Here is a 23,159-nt window from a genome sequence, read left to right as displayed (position 1 = left end):
GAGAGGATTAGATACACAGCTCAGCAGACAGTATCACACATGATAGGATTAGATACACAGCTCAGCAGACTGTATCACACAGGATAGGATTAGATACACAGCTCAGCAGACTGTATCACACATGAGAGGATTAGATACACGGCTCAGCAGACAGTATCACACAGGATAGGATTAGATACACAGCTCAGCAGACAGTATCACACAGGAGAGGATTAGATACACAGCGCAGCAGACAGTATCACACAGGATAGGATTAGATACACAGCTCAGCAGACAGTATCACACATGATAGGATTAGATACACAGCTCAGCAGACAGTATCACACAGGATAGGATTAGATACACAGCTCAGCAGACAGTATCACACAGGATAGGATTAGATACACATCTCAGCAGACAGTATCACACAGGATAGGATTAGATACACGGCTCAGCAGACTGTATCACACAGGATAGGATTAGATACACGGCTCAGCAGGCAGTATCACACAGGATACTGTACTAATACACTGTAATTGTTTTTATGATGTTTTATGATTGTTTTTAGTTAGAATTAACACTAATTTATATATTTTTTTATTTTGGGAGCACTTGCCCTTATCTAATATGGCGGCTCTTCTACCTTTAGACGCCTTTAGCCACGCCCCTAACGTTGTACGTCTCAGGATCCGTCCTTCCCCCAGATTATCCGTTTGGTGACGTCTTAACTCCGCCCCCTAAATCCGCATCAAGCTCCTCCTCCCACTTACGCCCCACCCATCTCAGGTGCTGCCTATGTTGCCGCTGCGGTTGTTCGTCACGTGATGTTTCTTGCTGTAGCCACGCCTCTCCGCGCCTTTCTCTCCCAATGAGACGGCTGGTGGGCGGAGTCCGGAGCGCCATTCTCCAGGTGCGGCCTCAGCGACAGAAAACGGAGGACTGGGAGCCGGAAGTACCGGGAGTGGGGAGGACGGGCGCGGCGGAGATAGACGGGCAGGGGGCCTAGCAGCTCTGAAGAGGGGTCCTGACGGAAACAGCCGTCTGTACGTCGCGCTAAAGCGGCTGGCACGAGGACTAATCTCCCCTGCTGTCTATTGGGAGCCCTGGAGCGGCTGTCACGGGCACTCTGAACCCAGAACTGTCTATAAGGAGCCCTGGAGCGGCTGTCACGGGCACTCTGAACCCAGAACTGTCTATAAGGAGCTCTGGAGGAGCTGTCACGAGCACTCTGAACCCAGAACTGTCTATAAGGAGCCCTGGAGGAGCTGTCACGGGCACTCTGAACCCAGAACTGTCTATAAGGAGCCCTGGAGCGGCTGTCACGGGCACTCTGAACCCAGAACTGTCTATAAGGAGCCCTGGAGCGGCTGTCACGGGCACTCTGAACCCAGAACTGTCTATAAGGAGCCCTGGAGCGGCTGTCACGGGCACTCTGAACCCAGAACTGTCTATAAGGAGCTCTGGAGGAGCTGTCACGAGCACTCTGAACCCAGAACTGTCTATAAGGAGCCCTGGAGCGGCTGTCACGAGCACTCTGAACCCAGAACTGTCTATAGGGAGCCCTTGAGCGGCTGTCACGAGCACTCTGAACCCAGAACTGTCTATAAGGACCCCTGGAGCGGCTGTCACGGGCACTCTGAACTGTCTATAGGGAGCCCTTGAGCGGCTGTCACGGGCACTCTGAACCCAGAACTGTCTATAGGGACCCCTGGAGCGGCTGTCACGAGCACTCTGAACTGTCTATAGGGAGCCCTGGAGCGGCTGTCACGGGCACTCTGAACTGTCTATAGGGAGCCCTGGAGCGGCTGTCACGGGCACTCTGAACTGTCTATAGGGAGCCCTGGAGCGGCTGTCACGGGCACTCTGAACTGTCTATAGGGAGCCCTGGAGCGGCTGTCACGAGCACTCTGAACTGTCTATAGGGAGCCCTGGAGCGGCTGTCACGGGCACTCTGAACTGTCTATAGGGAGCCCTGGAGCGGCTGTCACGGGCACTCTGAACTGTCTATAGGGAGCCCTGGAGCGTCTGTCACGGGCACTGTGAACTGTCTATAGGGAGCCCTAGAGCGGCTGTCACGGGCACTGTGAACTGTCTATAGGGAGCCCTGGAGCGGCTGTCACGGGCACTCTGAACTGTCTATAGGGAGCCCTGGAGCGTCTGTCACGGGCACTGTGAACTGTCTATAGGGAGCCCTAGAGCGGCTGTCACGGGCACTGTGAACTGTCTATAGGGAGCCCTGGAGCGGCTGTCACGGGCACTGTGAACTGTCTATAGGGAGCCCTGAAGCGGCTGTGTAAACCCTCACCTGTCTAAAGTAACCTCTGGAGCGGCTGTCACAAAAACTTGAAGCCCAATCTGTCTATTGAGACCTCTGGAGCGGCTGTCACGGGCACTCTGAAACCAGAACTGTCTATAAGGAGCCCTGGAGCGGCTGTCACGGGCACTCTGAACCCAGAACTGTCTATAAGGAGCCCTGGAGCGGCTGTCACGGGCACTCTGAACCCAGAACTGTCTATAAGGAGCCCTGGAGCGGCTGTCACGGGCACTCTGAACCCAGAACTGTCTATTGAGACCTCTGGAGCGGCTGTCACGGGCACTCTGAACCCAGAACTGTCTATTGAGACCTCTGGAGCGGCTGTCACAAGTGCTGCAAGCCCCCTCAATCAGAGGCACGACAGACCCCCTCGAGAGGCTGTCTCGGGGTCCATAGACCTGTGACTGTCTATAGGGACACCTGGAGCCCCTCCTCGTTGGCTGCTTCTTCAGTCTTGAAGACCACCCGGCTCCTTGCATGGACCCTTAGCCTGTCCTAATCCTTGAAGGGTGGGATTATCTGGGACCTTGGAGACCCTGTCCTCTGCAGTGTGGTGCTGCTCGGGGGGCCCGTCTCGTGTGGGTGTAGTGCGGGGGCGTCGCGGCCCTCACGTTGTGTCGTTGTGTTTGCAGTGTGGGTGTCATGTGACTCACTGCAGCTGGTGCGTGTGATCCGCCGGACGCGGTTGCATCGTGTGTGTGTTGGTTCCTGCGTGCTGTCAGGGATGTGAGCGCTGCAGCGCGGTGCTGAGTTGTGTGTGTCGTCGAGGACAGTCCATGTGACACACCCCCCCCCCCCGAGCAGCGCACATTGTGTTGTCATCCGACGCACTCAACGTGAAAACATGGCAACCGACCCTCCAGCCCGGAGCCTGGATGACATCGACCTCTCTGCACTGAGGGTGAGAGCCGGGGCTTATAGGGAGGGGGGTGTATGCTGTAATGCCTGGGCTTGGCCTAGGAGCTGACACTCTCTATACAGGAGGAGACGGGAGCAGACTTAGGAGCTGACACTCTATACAGGAGGAGACGGGAGCAGACTTAGGAGCTGACACTCTATACAGGAGGAGACGGGAGCAGACTTAGGAGCTGACACTCTATACAGGAGGAGACGGGAGCAGACCTAGGAGCTGACACTCTATACAGGAGCAGACCTAGGAGCTGACACTCTATACAGGAGCAGGCCTAGGAGCTGACACTCTATATACAGGAGCAGGCCTAGGAGCTGACACTCCATACAGGAGGAGACGGGAGCAGACCTAGGAGCTGACGCTCTATACGGGAGCAGACCTAGGAGCTGACACTCTATACAGGAGGAGACGGGAGCAGACCCAGGAGCTGACACTCTATACAGGAGCAGACTTAGGAGCTGACACTCTATACAGGAGCAGGCCTAGGAGCTGACACTCTATACAGGAGCAGGCCTAGGAGCTGACACTCTATACAGGAGCAGGCCTAGGAGCTGACACTCTATATACAGGAGCAGGCCTAGGAGCTGACACTCTATATACAGGAGCAGGCCTAGGAGCTGACACTCTATACAGGAGCAGGCCTAGGAGCAGACACTCTATACAGGAGCAGGCCTAGGAGCTGACACTTTATACAGGAGCAGACTTAGGAGCTGACACTCTATACAGGAGCAGACTTAGGAGCTGACACTCTATACAGGAGCAGACTAAGGAGCTGACACTTTATACAGGAGCAGACTTAGGAGCTGACACTCTATACAGGAGGAGACGGGAGCAGACCTAGGAGCTGACGCTCTATACAGGAGGAGACGGGAGCAGACTTAGGAGCTGACACTCTATACAGGAGCATACTTAGGAGCTGACACTTTATACAGGAGCAGACTTAGGAGCTGACACTCTATACAGGAGCAGACTTAGGAGCTGACACTCTATACAGGAGAGGGCAGACTTAGGAGCTGACACTCTATACAGGAGCATACTTAGGAGCTGACACTCTATACAGGAGCAGACTTAGGAGCTGACACTCTATACAGGAGCAGACTTAGGAGCTGACACTCTATACAGGAGCAGACTTAGGAGCTGACACTCTATACAGGAGCAGACTTAGGAGCTGACACTCTATACAGGAGCAGACTTAGGAGCTGACACTCTATACAGGAGCAGACTTAGGAGCTGACACTCTATACAGGAGCAGACTTAGGAGCTGACACTCTATACAGGAGCAGACTTAGGAGCTGACACTCTATACAGGAGCAGACTTAGGAGCTGACACTCTATACAGGAGCAGACTTAGGAGCTGACACTCTATACAGGAGCAGACTTAGGAGCTGACACTCTATACAGGAGCAGACTTAGGAGCTGACACTCTATACAGGAGCAGACTTAGGAGCTGACACTCTATACAGGAGCAGACTTAGGAGCTGACACTCTATACAGGAGCAGACTTAGGAGCTGACACTCTATACAGGAGCAGACTTAGGAGCTGACACTCTATACAGGAGCAGACTTAGGAGCTGACACTCTATACAGGAGCAGACTTAGGAGCTGACACTCTATACAGGAGCAGACTTAGGAGCTGACACTCTATACAGGAGCAGACTTAGGAGCTGACACTCTATACGGTAGGAGACAGGAGCTGACGCTCTATACGGTAGAAGACAGGAGCAGACGCTCTATACGGGAGCAGACCCAGGAGCTGACGCTCTATACGGGAGCAGACCCAGGAGCTGACGCTCTATACGGGAGCAGACCCAGGAGCTGACGCTCTATACGGGAGCAGACCCAGAAGTGATAGGATTAGATACACTGGTGCATTTGGTGTCAGTCACCCCTCCCTTACTTGTCCCTGTGTCTGAGTCGGGGGTCGGCTTGGTCATGGCGGTGTTGTGTGGAGATGGCGGTATGTTTTCGGTTGTCACCTACGGTATGTGATGATAGCGGTGTGCCCGGGGACCTACAGGCTGGAGCAGCGCTTACTCCTGACCTGTGACCTGGGGGGTAAAGGTCAGCTATGGTGTAAGGAGGTTTCCTCTACATTCTCAAGATCTCTGCTTGGGGTCAATGAGTGGTTGTCCAGACTTAATTCTTGTATCAGCTGAGGGTTTGGTACAGTTGTATATGGTCTTCACCGATCCTGGACTTTCTTTGATGGAGCAGAAGCGGAGACCTCAGACGGAGGGTTTAGTCTCTGCTTCCATCGGGGAGCTGCTGCTGCGGGGCTCCTTGTCCGGGCGCTGCAGTAGCCAATCGAATAACGTCCCAAAAATGGACAAACCCTGAACCGGACAGACTCTTCAGTACAGGACGGGTGATCTGTAGTCGGACCCTCTCGGCCCGGGCCCGTGCCGCTCTTTCCTCGGTGACTCCAGCTCATCTGCATTATCTGTTGGTTCCTATGGTCGTCTGAAATGCACCTTTTTTTTTCACATCTCTCTCTCTCTCTCTCTCTGTCCCCTGCTGTGACTTTCCTATGCTTTACACTGCAGCACTTATCCATTCCTTCTCATTTCTCTCTCTGTCCCCTGCTGTGGCTTTCCTATGCTTTACACTGCAGCACTTATCCATTCCTTCTCATTTCTCTCTCTGTCCCCTGCTGTGGCTTTCCTATGCTTTACACTGCAGCACTTATCCATTCCTTCTCATTTCTCTCTCTGTCCCCTGCTGTGGCGTTCCTATGCTTTACACTGCAGCACTTATCCATTCCTTCTCATTTCTCTCTCTGTCCCCTGCTGTGGCGTTCCTATGCTTTACACTGCAGCACTTATCCATTCCTTCTCATTTCTCTCTCTGTCCCCTGCTGTGGCTTTCCTATGCTTTACACTGCAGCACTTATCCATTCCTTCTCATTCCCCTGCTGTGGCTTTCCTATGCTTTACACTGCAGCACTTATCCATTCCTTCTCATTTCTCTCTCTGTCCCCTGCTGTGGCTTTCCTATGCTTTACACTGCAGCACTTATCCATTCCTTCTCATTTCTCTCATTCCCCTGCTGTGGCTTTCCTATGCTTTACACTGCAGCACTTATCCATTCCTTCTCATTCCCCTGCTGTGGCTTTCCTATGCTTTACACTGCAGCACTTTTCCATTCCTTCTCATTTCTCTCTATGTCCCCTGCTGTGGCTTTCCTATGCTTTACACTGCAGCACTTATCCTTTCCGTCTCATTTCTCTCTCAGCCCCCATGCTTTACACTGCAGCTCTCCACCTTGTTATGGCTCCCATTACAGCAGGGATAGGTAATATAATCTCGCAGCCTCCATGTGCCTGGGGCGGAGGTCTCCTCTCCTGCCCATTGTTAGTCTCTGTGACCTACATCCTGCCACTCATTCCTGGCTCCCGGGGGTCCGCTCCTAGCAGTCAGTGCAGCCTTACGTGCAGGATCGATTAGCTATGCCTGCACTGTGGGCAGCCGATCCTGGCAGGCTGGTGACCTCACAGCTGAGGTCTCGCTACAATTGTATCCAGTCTCCATGCAAGACTGATACATTGTAACAAACTATCAGGACAGGCGAGGGGTGAGTGCAGAGTGCATACATTGTAACGAATCCCCTGTTGTCAGAAGCATTAGGTATCTTCCAGTCCGCTGACAGCAAGCGGAGATCTTGAAAATGGGGAGCAGTCTATTAGGACCTGAGGTGACCGTATATGGACAGGAGTGGGCGGTGCCTCCCCCCACATTTGGGTAACGCCCCCTCTCATTCTCAGCCGCAGCACAACAACTCTCATCGTTTGATGCCAATATTTATTAAAAGCGAGGAAATTACATGATAATCGATGGTCCCAGTTGCCATAGTGACCAGAGCAGGCGGTGACGCAGTGTTGCGCTGGTTGTCATGGCGACCATGTTGTTAAAAGGAAGCAATCGGGAAAGTTCTGTATCCGTGGTTTGGATGTCAGATGTGGGTGGGGGGTGTGCAGTGTTATTACATGGCCCCCCCCCCCCCTACCTTCTCATATCCTCACCTGATGAGCTGACAATCTAATTTCGTCGCCCACGACTTCAGCTGTGACCCAGTATGTCAGTGTGGGATGGAGACCGCACAGTGGAAGGTCCGTTTCAGCGTGTCGGGGCAGGAGAGAGATTAGCGCTGCTGCCCTGTACTGATCTGTACTGGTACATGGCAACAAACCCCCAGCTGTGTGAGCAGGACTAGGTCAAGGAGGGGCATAAACTATTTTCTGTTTTGCTGGCAGCAAGCAGAGTTATTGAAAGGGATGTGCAGTGAAAGCATTACACACAGCTGAGGGTTTGTTACTGTGTGTCAGTGTGGGTAAGAGGTCTGGTACTTGTGCTAATGTCTCTTCAGATACATTGTAACACACCCTCAGCTGTGAGCAGAGCTGTGTGGAAGGGTCTCGGGCTGTGTACGTGAACGGGAATGCTTCAATTCATTGACAGCTAACGGAGATCTTGAAGATCACAGTGCATGAAATTCCTATCCACATCCGGCAGCCTCGTCCTGCCCTCACAGCAGTGTATTTGCCAGGAGCGTTTCCATTCACTGACAGCAAGTAGCAGGGGTTAACACAAAGTATATTAAAAAGCGGAACAGCTTCTCGCGGCACAAGAGTTCGGTTTTATTTCCAGACAGGACACCGGCCCTTTAAGGGAGCACGTCTGGTGTGTGGCGGTGCGGTCCCGGGGCCGTCTTCCTTCCTGTCCTGACCGTAGCTGACTCAGGTTTACATCAGGTCTAATGCTCTAGTCACATCTGCAGCTGACACAAAACTCCCAGGCTGCAGCACATGAGCCTTTCTGGGCTGTGTCTGTCTGTCAGCTCAGTTAATGCAGCTCTAGAGGTGACTGGAGTATAAGGGGCGGTACATTCAGTGAGGGTTATGGCAGCTGTCTGAGTTGTGTGCAGCTCTAGAGGTGACTGGAGTATAAGGAGCAGTACATTCAGTGAGGGTTATGGCAGCTGGCTGAGTTGTGTGCAGCTCTAGAGGTGACTGGAGTATAAAGATCAATTTGTTCAGCGAGTATGGTGCCAGTACGGGGCTGACCTTTCCCCATTGGCTGAATTGTGACTGCAGCTTGGGATGTGACTGGAGTATAAAGATCAATACATTCAGGGGGTTCAGTGCCAGGACGGGGCTGACCTTTCCCAGGTGGCTGGGATGTGACTGGAGTACAAAGATCAGTACATGAGCTGAGCGGCGCGTGGTATGGTGCCAGCACAGAGCTGACCTTTCCCAGGTTGCAGGTGGCTGAATTGTGACTGCAGCTTGGGATGTGACTGGAGTATAAAGATCAGTACATGAGCTGAGCGGCGCGTGGTATGGTGCCAGCACAGAGCTGACCTTTCCCAGGTTGCAGGTGGCTGAATTGTGACTGCAGCTTGGGATGTGACTGGAGTATAAAGATCAGTACATGAGCTGAGCGGTGCGTGGTATGGTGCCCAGCACAGAGCTGACCTTTCCCAGGTTGCAGGTGGCTGAATTGTGACTGCAGCTTGGGATGTGACTGGAGTATAAAGATCAGTACATGAGCGGTGCGTGGTATGGTGCCAGCACAGAGCTGACCTTTCCCAGGTTGCAGGTGGCTGAATTGTGACTGCAGCTTGGGATGTGACTGGAGTATAAATATCAATACATTCAGGGGGTTCAGTGCCAGGACGGGGCTGACCTTTCCCAGGTGGCTGGGATGTGACTGGAGTATAAAGATCAGTACATGAGCTGAGCGGTGCGTGGTATGGTGCCCAGCACAGAGCTGACCTTTCCCAGGTTGCAGGTGGCTGAATTGTGACTGCAGCTTGGGATGTGACTGGAGTATAAAGATCAGTACATGAGCGGTGCGTGGTATGGTGCCCAGCACAGAGCTGACCTTTCCCAGGTTGCAGGTGGCTGAATTGTGACTGCAGCTTGGGATGTGACTGGAGTATAAAGATCAGTACATGAGCTGAGCGGTGCGTGGTATGGTGCCCAGCACAGAGCTGACCTTTCCCAGGTTGCAGGTGGCTGAATTGTGACTGCAGCTTGGGATGTGACTGGAGTATAAAGATCAGTACATGAGCGGTGCGTGGTATGGTGCCAGCACAGAGCTGACCTTTCCCAGGTTGCAGGTGGCTGAATTGTGACTGCAGCTTGGGATGTGACTGGAGTATAAAGATCAGTACATGAGCTGAGCGGCGCGTGGTATGGTGCCAGCACAGAGCTGACCTTTCCCAGGTTGCAGGTGGCTGAATTGTGACTGCAGCTTGGGATGTGACTGGAGTATAATGACCCTAGCTCACACTAGGCGGTCAGCTGAACCCTGGATGAATGCTTGTTATGAGACGGTCACTCATCTCCGCAGTCCGTCTTCTCAATGTCAGGGAGCTGCCTGCAGTGGTGACCGGCGGTGACCCGGAACCACAGCGCCCAGTCAGGGACCCTTGGCTCTCCCTTTGTTTTGATGGCAGCGGTTGTCCCGCAGGTGGGGTGTGACTGAGTGTGACACCAGACGCCGCTGCTGATCTCAGGACTATTCCCAGCCTCCCCGCCGTCATTATCTCGCCGCAATAACCATAATACACAAGAGTGCAGTAATTATGGGGGTCATTCCGTGGCCTGGATGTAGGAAGGCTGATTTAAAGGGACAGTAATCCTGCAGCAGGGGAATGCATGCGATTGTTCCCTGGTATCTGTCAGAAAACAATCCCTGCCCGCTGCGATCATAACTCCTGTAGTTAGCTCACCACTTTAGGGCTGCTGGCCCTTTAAGACTGGAGAGGCTGGTGTGGGGGATAGCCGCCCGTCTTCTCCTCCTCATCCTCCACAGATAAATATTTGTTCCCTCTTATAAACCAGAACTGGCAGCGGGTGTAATTCTACCCGGAGGCGCTATGACCTCGAAGCGGGTGACACACGTGGTGCCCACCCTGGCATATCGCATCCGGCCTCATGTAGATAAAGGTATACTGCGTACTTCCATTCCTCGCCATTGTCAAGACCTCTGCTTGCAGTCAGTGAAGGGGAACGTGACGTCCTCGCCAAATACTTCTTCACAGGCAATCCTCTGTGATCTATACTGCCTGATAGTTTGTTACAATGGATCAGTCTTTTACTCTGAGGATACAATTGTAACGAACCCGCAGCTGTCAGAAAAAGTTTCAGACCAGGATGGAGCTTGTGACCTTTGGAGTTCAGGAAGAATGTGTGCATTCACTGACCGCAAACGGAGATCTTGAAAGTGACTCCGAATTAAAGCACATAGTATATACATATCTACAGAAGACTGGAAGTGATGCAGGTGCCCTGCCCTGAATAGAGCTGAGGGGTTGTTACAATAGGAAGTCTGATAATCTGCTCACACGAGGGTCATCCGCACAGCGCTCCTGGGTAACACGGGGTCGCCTGCAGTCTCCGGCTAAAAAAATTTATAGGAAAAAGTTGCAAGTGGGTGAGGTCTGGGAGCGGGGTGCTTACTGTCAGTGCATGGTAAGGAGGGGGTAGTGTTAGGCTACATGCACACGACTGACGCCTTTCTGAGAAACGGACGTTAATAACGGACCCATTTCATTGTATGGGGGCGGTCTCTGTCAGTGAAAAATGGACAAGATAGAACATATTTGATTACGTTCGTTTTTTACTGTCAAAGAAACTACAGTGTGAATAACCCCATAGACTACCATTGGTCTTAAAACGGACCTGTGATGGCCATTAAAAAATGTACATCACATGTCCGTTCTTCATGTCGTGTGCATGTAGCCTTAGTGTTCTTCTGTGATCACTTAGAAATGGGGCCTGCTATGACTACTGGGGAAGAGAGGGATCTGCTGAGATTTCTGAAAAACTTATGGACCTTCTTTTAGTCCTAGGGGATGCGAGGCCTGCTGGAAGTGGAGGGCTTGCTGTGACTACTGGGGATGCGAGGCCAGCTGGAAGTGGAGGGCTTGCTGTGACTACTGGGGATGTGGGGCCTGCTGGAAGTGGAGGGCTTGCTGTGACTACTGGGGATGTGGGGCCTGCTGGAAGTGGAGGGCTTGCTGTGACTACTGGGGATGTGGGGACTGCTGGAAGTGGAGGGCTTGCTGTGACTACTGGGGATGTGGGGACTGCTGGAAGTGGAGGGCTTGCTGTGACTACTGGGGATGTGGGGCCTGCTGGAAGTGGAGGGCTTGCTGTGACTACTGGGGATGTGGGCCCTGCTGGAAGTGGAGGGCTTGCTGTGACTACTGGGGATGTGGGGACTGCTGGAAGTGGAGGGCTTGCTTTGACTACTGGTGAAGTGAGGCCTATTGAAATTGGAGGGCTTGCTGTGACATCTGGGGCCTGCTGGAAGTGGAGGGCTTGCTGTGACATCTGGGGCCTGCTGGAAGTGGAGGGCTTGCTGTGACATCTGGGGCCTGCTGGAAGTGGAGGGCTTGCTGTGACATCTGGGGCCTGCTGGAAGTGGAGGGCTTGCTGTGACATCTGGGGCCTGCTGGAAGTGGAGGGCTTGCTGTGACTACTGGGGATGTGGGGACTGTTGGAAGTGGAGGGATTTCTGTGACTACTGGAGATGTGGGCCAGCTGGAAGTGGAGTGACTACTGGGGATGTGGGGACCGTTGTGAGTGGAGGGCTTGCTGTGACTACTAGGGATGTGGGGACTGTTGTGAGTGGAGGGCTTGCTGTGACTACTGGGGATGTGAGGACTGTTGTGAGTGGAGGGCTTGCTGTGACTACTGGGGATGTGGGGACCGTTGTGAGTGGAGGGCTTGCTGTGACTACTGGGGATGTGGGGACCGTTGTGAGTGGAGGGCTTGCTGTGACTACTTGGGATGTGGGGACCGTTGTGAGTGGAGGGCTTGCTGTGACTACTGGGGATGTGGGGACCGTTGTGAGTGGAGGGCTTGCTGTGACTACTGGGGATCGTTGTGAGTGGAGGGCTTGCTGTGACTACTGGGGATGTGGGGACTGTTGTGAGTGGAGGGCTTGCTGTGACTACTGGGGATGTGGGGATCGTTGTGAGTGGAGGGCTTGCTGTGACTACTGGGGATGTGGGGACTGTTGTGAGTGGAGGGCTTGCTGTGACTACTTGGGATGTGGGGACCGTTGTGAGTGGAGGGCTTGCTGTGACTACTGGGGATGTGGGGACCGTTGTGAGTGGAGGGCTTGCTGTGACTACTGGGGATCGTTGTGAGTGGAGGGCTTGCTGTGACTACTGGGGATGTGGGGACTGTTGTGAGTGGAGGGCTTGCTGTGACTACTGGGGATGTGGGGATCGTTGTGAGTGGAGGGCTTGCTGTGACTACTGGGGATGTGGGGACCGTTGTGAGTGGAGGGCTTGCTGTGACTACTTGGGATGTGGGGACCGTTGTGAGTGGAGGGCTTGCTGTGACTACTGGGGATGTGGGGACCGTTGTGAGTGGAGGGCTTGCTGTGACTACTGGGGATCGTTGTGAGTGGAGGGCTTGCTGTGACTACTGGGGATGTGGGGACTGTTGTGAGTGGAGGGCTTGCTGTGACTACTGGGGATGTGGGGATCGTTGTGAGTGGAGGGCTTGCTGTGACTACTGGGGATGTGGGGACTGTTGTGAGTGGAGGGCTTGCTGTGACTACTGGGGATGTGGGGACCGTTGTGAGTGGAGGGCTTGCTGTGACTACTTGGGATGTGGGGACCGTTGTGAGTGGAGGGCTTGCTGTGACTACTGGGGATGTGGGGACCGTTGTGAGTGGAGGGCTTGCTGTGACTACTGGGGATCGTTGTGAGTGGAGGGCTTGCTGTGACTACTGGGGATGTGGGGACTGTTGTGAGTGGAGGGCTTGCTGTGACTACTGGGGATGTGGGGACTGTTGTGAGTGGAGGGCTTGCTGTGACTACTGGGGATGTGGGGATCGTTGTGAGTGGAGGGCTTGCTGTGACTACTGGGGATGTGGGGACTGTTGTGAGTGGAGGGCTTGCTGTGACTACTGGGCATGTGGGGACGGTTGTGAGTGGAGGGCTTGCTGTGACTACTGGGGAAGTGAGGCCTATTGAAATTGGAGGGCTTGCTGTGATATCTGGGGCCTTTTGGAAGTGGAGGGCTTGCTGTGACTACTAGGGTTGTTGGGCCTATTGAAATTGGAGGGCTTGCTATGACATCTAGGGACTGTTGGAAGTGGAGGGCTTGCTGTGACTACTGGGGATGTAAGGCCTATTGGAAGTGGAGGGCCTGCTGTGACTACTGGGAATGTAAGGCCTATTGGAAGTGGAGGGCCTGCTGTGACTACTGGGGATGTAAGGCCTATTGGAAGTGGAGGGATTTCTGTGACTACTGGAGATGTGGGGCCTGCTGGAAGTGGAGGGCTTGCTGTGACTACTGGGGTTGTGGGGCCAGCTGGAAGTGGAGGGCTTGCTGTGACTACTGGGGATGTGAGGCCTGCTGGAAGTGGAGGGCTTGCTGTGACTACTGGGGTTGTGGGGCCAGCTGGAAGTGGAGGGCTTGCTGTGACTACTGGGGATGTGGGGCCTGCTGGAAGTGGAGGGCTTGCTGTGACTACTGGGGATGTGGGGCCTGCTGGAAGTGGAGGGCTTGCTGTGACTACTGGGGATGTGGGGCCAGCTGGAAGTGGAGGGCTTGCTGTGACTACTGGGGATGTGGGGCCAGCTGGAAGTGGAGGGCTTGCTGTGACTACTGGGGATGTGGGGCCTGCTGGAAGTGGAGGGCTTGCTGTGACTACTGGGGATGTGGGGCCTGCTGGAAGTGGAGGGCTTGCTGTGACTACTGGGGATGTGAGGCCTGCTGGAAGTGGAGGGCTTGCTGTGACTACTGGGGTTGTGGGGCCAGCTGGAAGTGGAGGGCTTGCTGTGACTACTGGGGATGTGGGGCCTGCTGGAAGTGGAGGGCTTGCTGTGACTACTGGGGATGTGGGGCCTGCTGGAAGTGGAGGGCTTGCTGTGACTACTGGGGATGTGGGGCCAGCTGGAAGTGGAGGGCTTGCTGTGACTACTGGGGATGTGGGGCCAGCTGGAAGTGGAGGGCTTGCTGTGACTACTGGGGATGTGGGGCCTGCTGGAAGTGGAGGGCTTGCTGTGACTACTGGGGATGTGGGGCCTGCTGGAAGTGGAGGGCTTGCTGTGACTACTGGGGATGTGGGGCCAGCTGGAAGTGGAGGGCTTGCTGTGACTACTGGGGATGTGGGGCCCTGGTGGAAGTGGAGGGCTTGCTGTGACTACTGGGGATGTGGGGCCCTGGTGGAAGTGGAGGGCTTGCTGTGACTACTGGGGATGTGGGGCCCTGGTGGAAGTGGAGGGCTTGCTGTGACTACTGGGGATGTGGGGCCCTGCTGGAAGTGTAGGGCTTGCTGTGACTACTGGGGATGTGGGGCCCTGGTGGAAGTGTAGGGCTTGCTGTGACTACTGGGGATGTGGACTGTAGAGTTTGGGACACTGTTTCTCCAGGTACATGTGGTGTTGCTATGGTGCGGTTATTCTGTGCGCCCCCTGGTGGGGGGTGTGATCCTTTGTATACAGTCCCTCTGCCAGGAGCTGTTCTGTGCAGGACTGCTACATGCCGGGACATTTTATAGATACTGTAATTCATCATGACTGTTCTTCACATTAAAGTGGTTTGAGTGGCCGCATCCATCCTCATGTCGGCTGTTACCCAGCTTTCCCAGGAACAGATTTGAGGGTGCAGTCATCTCCTGGTTATCATTGTAGGATGGCCCCCGGGGCAGTCGCCTTTTACCAGGACGGATGTATTGAGGGCACGGCTCGGCGCCCGCTCCTCAACCAGCCCTATAGATTTCCTCGTATTTATGTGAACAATCTGCCATTGTTCTCCTGCAGGCAAGACGGGGTTAATATTTCCAAAACTGCAGAGAGAAAAGCAGTGTGCTGCAGTGCAGTGTGGGAAATGTGCCAGCAGCTACGGAGATCGTCCGCCTGACTGCGAGTGCCTGACAATCTGTATAAGGGTGTATACCGGGGGAGGGGTGTCATGTGTACTACACCTGTATCCTCCCCCTGGCTGGGGTACAGTGTATATTACAGTGGGGGAGGGGTGTCATGTATACTACACCTGTATCCTCCCCCTGGCTGGGGGTACAGTGTATATTACAGTGGGGGAGGGGTGTCATGTGTACTACACCTGTATCCTCCCCCTGGCTGGGGGTACAGTGCATATTACACAGAGGGAGGGGGTGTCATGTATACTACACCTGTATCCTCCCCCTGGCTGGGGGTACAGTGTATATTACAGTGGGGGAGGGGTGTCATGTGTACTACACCTGTATCCTCCCCCTGGCTGGGGGTACAGTGTATATTACAGTGGGGGAGGGGGTGTCATGTATACTTCACCTGTATCCTCCCCCTGGCTGGGGGTACAGTGTATATTACAGTGGGGGAGGGGTGTCATGTGTACTACACCTGTATCCTCCCCCTGGCTGGGGGTACAGTGTATATTACAGTGGGGGAGGGGTGTCATGTATACTACACCTGTATCCTCCCCCTGGCTGGGGGTACAGTGCATATTACACAGAGGGAGGGGGTGTCATGTATACTACACCTGTATGCTCCCCCTGGCTGGGGGTACAGTGTATATTACAGTGGGGGAGGGGGTGTCATGTGTACTTCACATGTATCCTCCCCCTGGCTGGGGTACAGTTTATATTACACCTAGGGAGCGGTGTCATGTATACTACACCTGTATCTGGCTGGGGGTACAGTGTATATTACAGTGGGGGAGGGGGTGTTATGTATACTTGACCTGTATCCTCCCCCTGGCTGGGGTACAGTGTATATTACACTGGGGGAGGGGGTGTCATGTATACTACACCTGTATCCTCCCCCTGACTGGGGGTACAGTATATATTACATCGGGGGAGGGGGTGTCATGTATACTACACCTGTATCCTCCCCCTGGCTGGTGTACAGTGTATATTACAGTGGGGGAGGGGGTGTCATGTGTACTTCACCTGTATCCTCCCCCTGGCTGGAGGTACAGTGTATATTACAGTGGGGGAGGGGGTGTCATGTGTACTTCACCTGTATCCTCCCCCTGGCTGGGGGTACAGTGTATATTACAGTGGGGGAGGGGATGTCATGTATACTACACCTGTATCCTCCCCCTGGCTGGGGGTACAGTTTATATTACACCTAGGGAGCGGTGTCATGAATACTACACCTGTATCTGGCTGGGGGTACAGTGTATATTACAGTGGGGGAGGGGGTGTTATGTATACTTCACCTGTATCCTCTCCCTGGCTGGGGTACAGTGTATATTACAGTGGGGGAGGGGGTGTCATGTATACTACACCTGTATCCTCCCCCTTGCTGGTGTACAGTGTATATTACACCTGGGGAGAGGGATGTCATATATACTACACCAGTATCCTCCGGCTGACTGGGGGTACAGTATATATTACACCTGGGGAGGGGGTGTCATATATACTACACCAGTATCCTCCTCCTGGCTGGGGTACAGTATATATTACACTGGGGGAGGGGGTGTCATATATACTACACCAGTATCCTCCTCCTGGCTGGGGTACAGTATATATTACACTGGGGGAGGGGGTGTCATGTATACTACACCTGTATCCTCCTCCTGGCTGGGGGTACAGTATATGTTACACTGGGGGAGGGGGTGTCATGTATACTACACCTGTATCCTCCCCCTTGCTGGGGTACAGTGTATATTAGACCTAGGGAGCGGTGTCATGTATACTACACCTGTATCCTCCTCCTGGCTGGGGTACAGTGTATATTACACAGGGGGAGGGGGTGTCATATATACTACACCAGTATCCTCCTCCTGGCTGGGGTACAGTGTATATTACACAGGGGGAGGGGATGTCATGTATACTACACCTGTATCCTCCCCCTGGCTGGGGTACAGTGTATATTACACCGGGGGTGTCATGTATACTACACCTGTATCCTCCCCCTTGCTGGGGTACAGTTTATATTACACCTAGGGAGCGGTGTCATGTATACTACACCTGTATCTGGCTGGGGGTACAGTGTATATTACAGTGGGGGAGGGGGTGTTATGTATACTTCACCTGTATCCTCCCCCTGGCTTGGGTACAGTGTATATTACAGTGGGGGAGGGGTGTCATGTATACTACACCTGTATCCTCCCCCTGGCTGGGGGTACAGTTTATATTACACCTAGGGAGCGGTGTCATGTATACTACACCTGTATCCTCCCCCTGGCTGGGGTACAGTGTATATTACAGTGGGGGAGGGGGTGTCATGTATACTACACCTGTATCCTCCCCCTGGCTGGGGTACAGTGTATATTACAGTGGGGGAGGGGGTGTCATGTATACTACACCTGTATCCTCCCCCTGGCTGGGGGTACAGTTTATATTACACCTAGGGAGCGGTGTCATGTATAATACACCTGTATCCTCCCCCTGGCTGGGGGTACAGTGTATATTACAGTGGGGGAGGGGGTGTCATGTATACTACACCTGTATCCTCCCCCTGGCTGGGGGTACAGTGTATATTACAGTGGGGGAGGGGGTGTCATGTATACTACACCTGTATCCTCCCCCTGGCTGGGGGTACAGTGTATATTACAGTGGGGGAGGGGGTGTCATGTGTACTTCACCTGTATCCTCCCCCTGGCTGGGGTACAGTTTATATTACACCTAGGGAGCGGTGTCATGTATAATACACCTGTATCCTCCTCCTGGCTGGGGGTACAGTGTATATTACATCGGGGGAGGGGGTGTCATGTATACTACACCTGTATCCTCCCCCTGGCTGGGGGTACAGTTTATATTACACCTAGGGAGCGGTGTCATGTATAATACACCTGTATCCTCCCCCTGGCTGGGGGTACAGTGTATATTACAGTGGGGGAGGGGGTGTCATGTATACTACACATGTATCCTCCCCCTGGCTGGGGGTACAGTGTATATTACAGTGGGGGAGCGGGTGTCATGTATACTACACCTGTATCCTCCCCCTGGCTGGGGGTACAGTGTATATTACAGTGGGGGAGGGGGTGTCATGTATACTACACCTGTATCCTCCCCCTGGCTGGGGGTACAGTGTATATTACAGTGGGGGAGGGGGTGTCATGTATACTTCACATGTATCCTCCCCCTGGCTGGGGTACAGTTTATATTACACCTAGGGAGCGGTGTCATGTATACTACACCTGTATCCTCCCCCTGGCTGGGGTACAGTTTATATTACACCTAGGGAGCGGTGTCATGTATACTACACCTGTATCCTCCCCCTGGCTGGGGTACAGTTTATATTACACCTAGGGAGCGGTGTCATGTATACTACACCTGTATCCTCCTCCTGGCTGGTGTACAGTGTATATTACACCCGGGGAGGGGGTATCGCGTATCGTATCCTCCCCCTGGCTGGGGTACCGTGTATATTAGGCTGGTGGGAAGGATATTATATATATTACATGTGTATTTGGCGTACGTGTATACTCTTGCATTGCCGCTGTGCTCCGAGGTCTTGTGTAATCCCGTCTTTCATGAGCGCATAGTAACAGCCTGAAGGTGCTATATATAGTGACTACACCTACCCGCGCTGGATTGTCAGCTCTTGTGCACGCTGCGCACACATCACTGCCGCCATTACATTTCCTCTCCTCATGTTTCCCTTTCTTCTATTTTCCAGGACCCTGCAGGGATCTTCGAACTGGTTGAAGTGGTCGGAAATGGGACATACGGTCAAGTGTATAAGGTGAGATGTGACTCTGACTCCATGCTGACTGTTTCTGCTGCTTCCTTCTCCTCACTGGGTTATGTCATGATCATGTAGTACATGAGTCTGGAGCAAAGCTAGAACCAGCCCTGCACCTCACATGGATCCAGGGCGTGTCCCTCCGTGGAAGGGCGTGTCCCTTGTGCCGCAGCTCTCCCTGTAACAGTCACCGCTTCTAACAGAACAGAAGATACAGCTGGTGACAGTAGAAGATTAAGCACCTGCGACCACCTCAGCAGGTGGACGAGAAACAAGGGAAAGAACAAACAGCAGGTGGCGCTGTACAGATACATTGCAGTGAATAGCTCAGCGGCTGTGCTGAATGTTTAATTACATGCAGCTGCAAAAGTGTTGAGAGTCTGAGTGTCTGAGTGCCGGAAAATGTAGACTGATCATGGCACAAGCTGTGGGAGCGCGTATGGGCCAGCGCTTATTTCTATAGTGTGCTAACACGGCCACCAGTGCTGGATCGCAGGGTGGTCGTAACCATGGAAATGAGCAGTCTATAATGTGGTTGAAAATTTAATAAAGCCAGCAAAGAAGGCAATATGAGCAATCACATACATTAGTAAGTGCCTTGTATTACCGTTCTGTACATGATATTTGCTGAGGTGAGACAACCCCTTTAATGCTCCTGCCGCTCCCTGAGCTGCTTGTGCCTGCTGCTCCCCTCCCTACCTGATTTTCGTCGCCCCCATCTCCTTGCTGCCTGATGCTCCCGTCCCCTCTTTTTTTCATTGCTGCTCCGTTCCCCTCCCTGCCTCCTTCTTCCCGTTCCTTTCCCTTGCTCTCTGCACAACGGCCGCTCCCTACTTTTTCATCTCTGCTCCTTTGCTCCCTGCTGCTCAATGTGCACCTTATTACTCACTGGCTGTTACTTCTGTCTACAGCCCCACCATTCCCTACTCCTCACTGCCTCCTCCTGAACCTCTTTTTGTTCCTTTCTCCCTCCCACACTTCCTTACTTCTCGCTGGCTCTCCGCTCCCCACTCCTTGTCGTTCCTTACTTCTCGCTTGCTCTCCGCTCCCCACTCCTTGTTGTTCCCTGCTTCTCGCTGGCTCTCCGCTCCCCACTCCTTGTTGTTCCCTGCTTCTCGCTGGCTCTCCGCTCCCCACTCCTTGTTGTTCCCTGCTTCTCGCTGGCTCTCCGCTCCCCACTCCTTGTTGTTCCCTGCTTCTCGCTGGCTCTCCGCTCCCCACTCCTTGTTGTTCCCTGCTTCTCGCTGGCTCTCCGCTCCCCACTCCTTGTTGTCCATTACTTCTCGCTGGCTCTCCGCTCCCCACTCCTTGTTGTCCATTACTTCTCGCTGGCCCTCGGCTCCCCACTCCTTGTCGTTCCTTACTTCTCGCTGGCTCTCCGCTCCCCACTCCTTGTCGTTCCTTACTTCTCGCTGGCTCTCCGCTCCCCACTCCTTGTCGTTCCTTACTTCTCGCTGGCTCTCCGCTCCCCACTCCTTGTCGTTCCTTACTTCTCGCTGGCTCTCCGCTCCCCACTCCTTGTTGTTCCTTACTTCTCGCTGGCTCTCCGCTCCCCACTCCTTGTCGTTCCTTACTTCTCGCTGGCTCTCCGCTCCCCACTCCTTGTCGTTCCTTACTTCTCGCTGGCTCTCCGCTCCCCACTCCTTGTCGTTCCTTACTTCTCGCTGGCTCTCCGCTCCCCACTCCTTGTCGTTCCTTACTTCTCGCTGGCTCTCCGCTCCCCACTCCTTGTCGTTCCTTACTTCTCGCTGGCTCTCCGCTCCCCACTCCTTGTCGTTCCTTACTTCTCGCTGGCTCTCCGCTCCCCACTCCTTGTCGTTCCTTACTTCTCGCTGGCCCTCGGCTCCCCACTCTTCGTTGCTCCCTACTGCGCTCCCTATGTCTGGTTGGCTCTCTGCTCCCCATTTCTCGTTGCTACCTCCTGCACTTCCTACTTTTGACTGGCTCTCCACTCCTTTTTGATCCCTCCTGCAGCCCCTACTTCTGGCTGGCTTTCCACTCCCTGTTGCTCCCTACGTCTGGCTGGCCCTCCGCTCCCCACTCCTCGTTGCTTCCTATCGTTCCGTCTCCTTACGTCTTCCCTTCCTCTCACTCCTCTCTACGTTCTCCGGCCTCATCTCGGTTCAGCTGCCTGTTGTCAGCACTTGTTGTATTGGCAGTGCCAGCCTGGAAACTGCAAACAGAGGAAAATGCAGAGTAAGCAGACGGCACAAGGAGAGGAGGGGACGGTGGGTGAGGGAGATGGAAACAGAGGGGGCGTTATTAGGAGAATGAGCGGGGGAGTATAAGTGTAACACTCATTCCCATAGCAACAGAGAATAATGTTAAAGCATAGAAATCCATAGTCTCACACTAATAAGTGCCACACAGTACCTGAGGGCACATATCATCTGAGGGCGTGACTGCAAGTGTCTGTAAATTCCCCCTACAGGGTGATACATATAGAAGGAGCTATGAGTCTGCTCCTCCTCCTGTAGGGTGATGCATATAGAAGGAGCTATGAGTCTGCCCCTCCTCCTGCAGGGTGATACATATAGAAGGAGCTATGAGTCTGCCCCTCCTCCTGCAGGGTGATACATATAGAAGGAGCTATGAGTCTGCCCCTCCTCCTGCAGGGTGATACATATAGAAGGAGCTATGAGTCTGCTCCTCCTCCTGCAGGGTGATACATATAGAAGGAGCTATGAGTCTGCTCCTCCTCCTGCAGGGTGATACATATAGAAGGAGCTATGAGTCTGCCCCTCCTCCTGCAGGGTGATACATATAGAAGGAGCTATGAGTCTGCTCCTCCTCCTGCAGGGTGATACATATAGAAGGAGCTATGAGTCTGCCCCTCCTCCTGCAGGGTGATACATATAGAAGGAGCTATGAGTCTGCCCCTCCTCCTGCAGGGCGATACATATAGAAGGAGCTATGAGTCTGCTCCTCCTCCTGCAGGGTGATACATATAGAAGGAGCTATGAGTCTGCCCCTCCTCCTGCAGGGTGATACATATAGAAGGAGCTATGAGTCTGCTCCTCCTCCTGCAGGGTGACATCTGCGTTTCTCCTCATGTTTGCCCTGTGCCCCATGTAAGTATTGGCACCCTCTCTAGGGCTGATGGAGTGACCCAGCGTCCTTTCTTTCTTTTCAGGGTCGTCATGTCAAGACGGGTCAGCTCGCTGCCATCAAGGTCATGGATGTTACTGAGGTGAGGCCTCGTTCTGGTAGTGCTTCCTAATATAGGGGGTCACCGCCTGTCGTATACCGTATCTTTTCCCTCTGGATAAAGAAGGTGACAGTATGGCGGCATTGTGTGTGTTTTGTGCTTGTATTTTCTAGGACGAAGAGGAGGAGATCAAGCAGGAGATTAACATGTTGAAGAAGTATTCACACCATCGGAACATTGCGACCTATTATGGAGCCTTCATCAAGAAGAGCCCACCTGGAAATGATGACCAGCTCTGGGTGAGACTTTGCAGTTAGATGTCAGCTCTTCCACCACAGAGCAGGAAGCTTGTTGTGCACGCGTCTTGTCTGACCAGTAGGGGGTGCTTGGTGGGAGTGTGTGAAGGAAGGGGGCTGCTGAAGGAAAACTGAGGAAAGGTGGGACATCTGTGAGTGTTGGGTTAATATGGAATTGGTGACCATACTGGGGAAAATGTGAGAAGGGCCCTGCTGGAACTACTGGTGAGAATAGAGTCCAAGTTGTGCTGTGATTACTGGGGGAAATATCTGATATGTGACTACTGTAGAACGTGTGACCGCTGATGAATGTGAGGGACTGGCATTGCTGTTACTTCTGTAGAAAATAAGAGAAGCACCCCCCTGTGACTACTAGGGAGCGGCTCAGCTGTGACTACTAGGGTAATGGGTAACTAGGGTAATAGACGAAGGACACTGCTGTGACTTCTGGGGAAATGGGTAAGGACCATGCTTCGACTGCTAGAGAGAATGATACGAGCTCTGCTTTGACTACTAGGGGAAACGGTGGAGGGTCTCTCCTAGGGGTGGGCGATATAGGCGACATGCAATATAAATTTGTGCCACGATATGGATTTTGTGCATATCGCCTATAAATCGCCGGACCGCGATATGACCGGTAGTGAAAGTGCGTGCCGGGAGCGCGATCAATGTTCTCCTGAGCCTGCACAGTGGAGAAGGAGGAAGTCCCTCCCTCCCCACTGTGCGCGGCTGCCGCTGGCCACCAATAAGAACAGAGTAGGAGGAGGAGGGGAGGGACTGTGGCCACTGCGCCACCAATGAATGCCTGAATACCAACATAGCGTTCATGTGCCGGCCATATCCCAGCCC

At 53.5% G+C, this 23,159-nt stretch overlaps 2 protein-coding genes across 3 annotated transcripts in view; one reads left to right on the top strand and one right to left on the bottom strand.

The window, feature by feature from the left end:
• Positions 1-871: 871 nt before the first annotated feature.
• Positions 872-2,800, bottom strand: LOC120986589. The gene is made up of 3 exons (XM_040415251.1): positions 2,397-2,800; positions 1,476-1,536; positions 872-1,417 (listed from the first exon to the last, which is right to left on the bottom strand). The coding sequence occupies exons 1-3, from the start codon at positions 2,770-2,772 to the stop codon at positions 1,054-1,056; spliced, it is 801 nt and encodes a 266-aa protein (XP_040271185.1). The 5' UTR covers positions 2,773-2,800; the 3' UTR covers positions 872-1,053.
• The window catches only part of MINK1 (misshapen like kinase 1), a 60,398-nt gene continuing 39,812 nt past the window's right edge, over positions 2,574-23,159 (top strand). Inside the window, exons 1-4 of one of the 2 annotated variants that reach the window (XM_040415249.1) lie at positions 2,574-3,194; positions 18,801-18,866; positions 22,000-22,056; positions 22,188-22,313. In XM_040415249.1, the coding sequence (XP_040271183.1) occupies positions 3,138-3,194; positions 18,801-18,866; positions 22,000-22,056; positions 22,188-22,313 (306 nt within the window). In that variant the 5' untranslated portion in view covers positions 2,574-3,137. The remainder of the gene's footprint in view (positions 3,195-18,800; positions 18,867-21,999; positions 22,057-22,187; positions 22,314-23,159) is intronic. The other variant, XM_040415250.1, reaches the window with a different exon arrangement.

This window comes from Bufo bufo, chromosome 1 (genome assembly GCF_905171765.1).
Source record: "Bufo bufo chromosome 1, aBufBuf1.1, whole genome shotgun sequence".
Lineage (NCBI taxonomy): Eukaryota > Metazoa > Chordata > Amphibia > Anura > Bufonidae > Bufo > Bufo bufo.
This window is presented reverse-complemented; position numbering and strand designations above follow the sequence as displayed.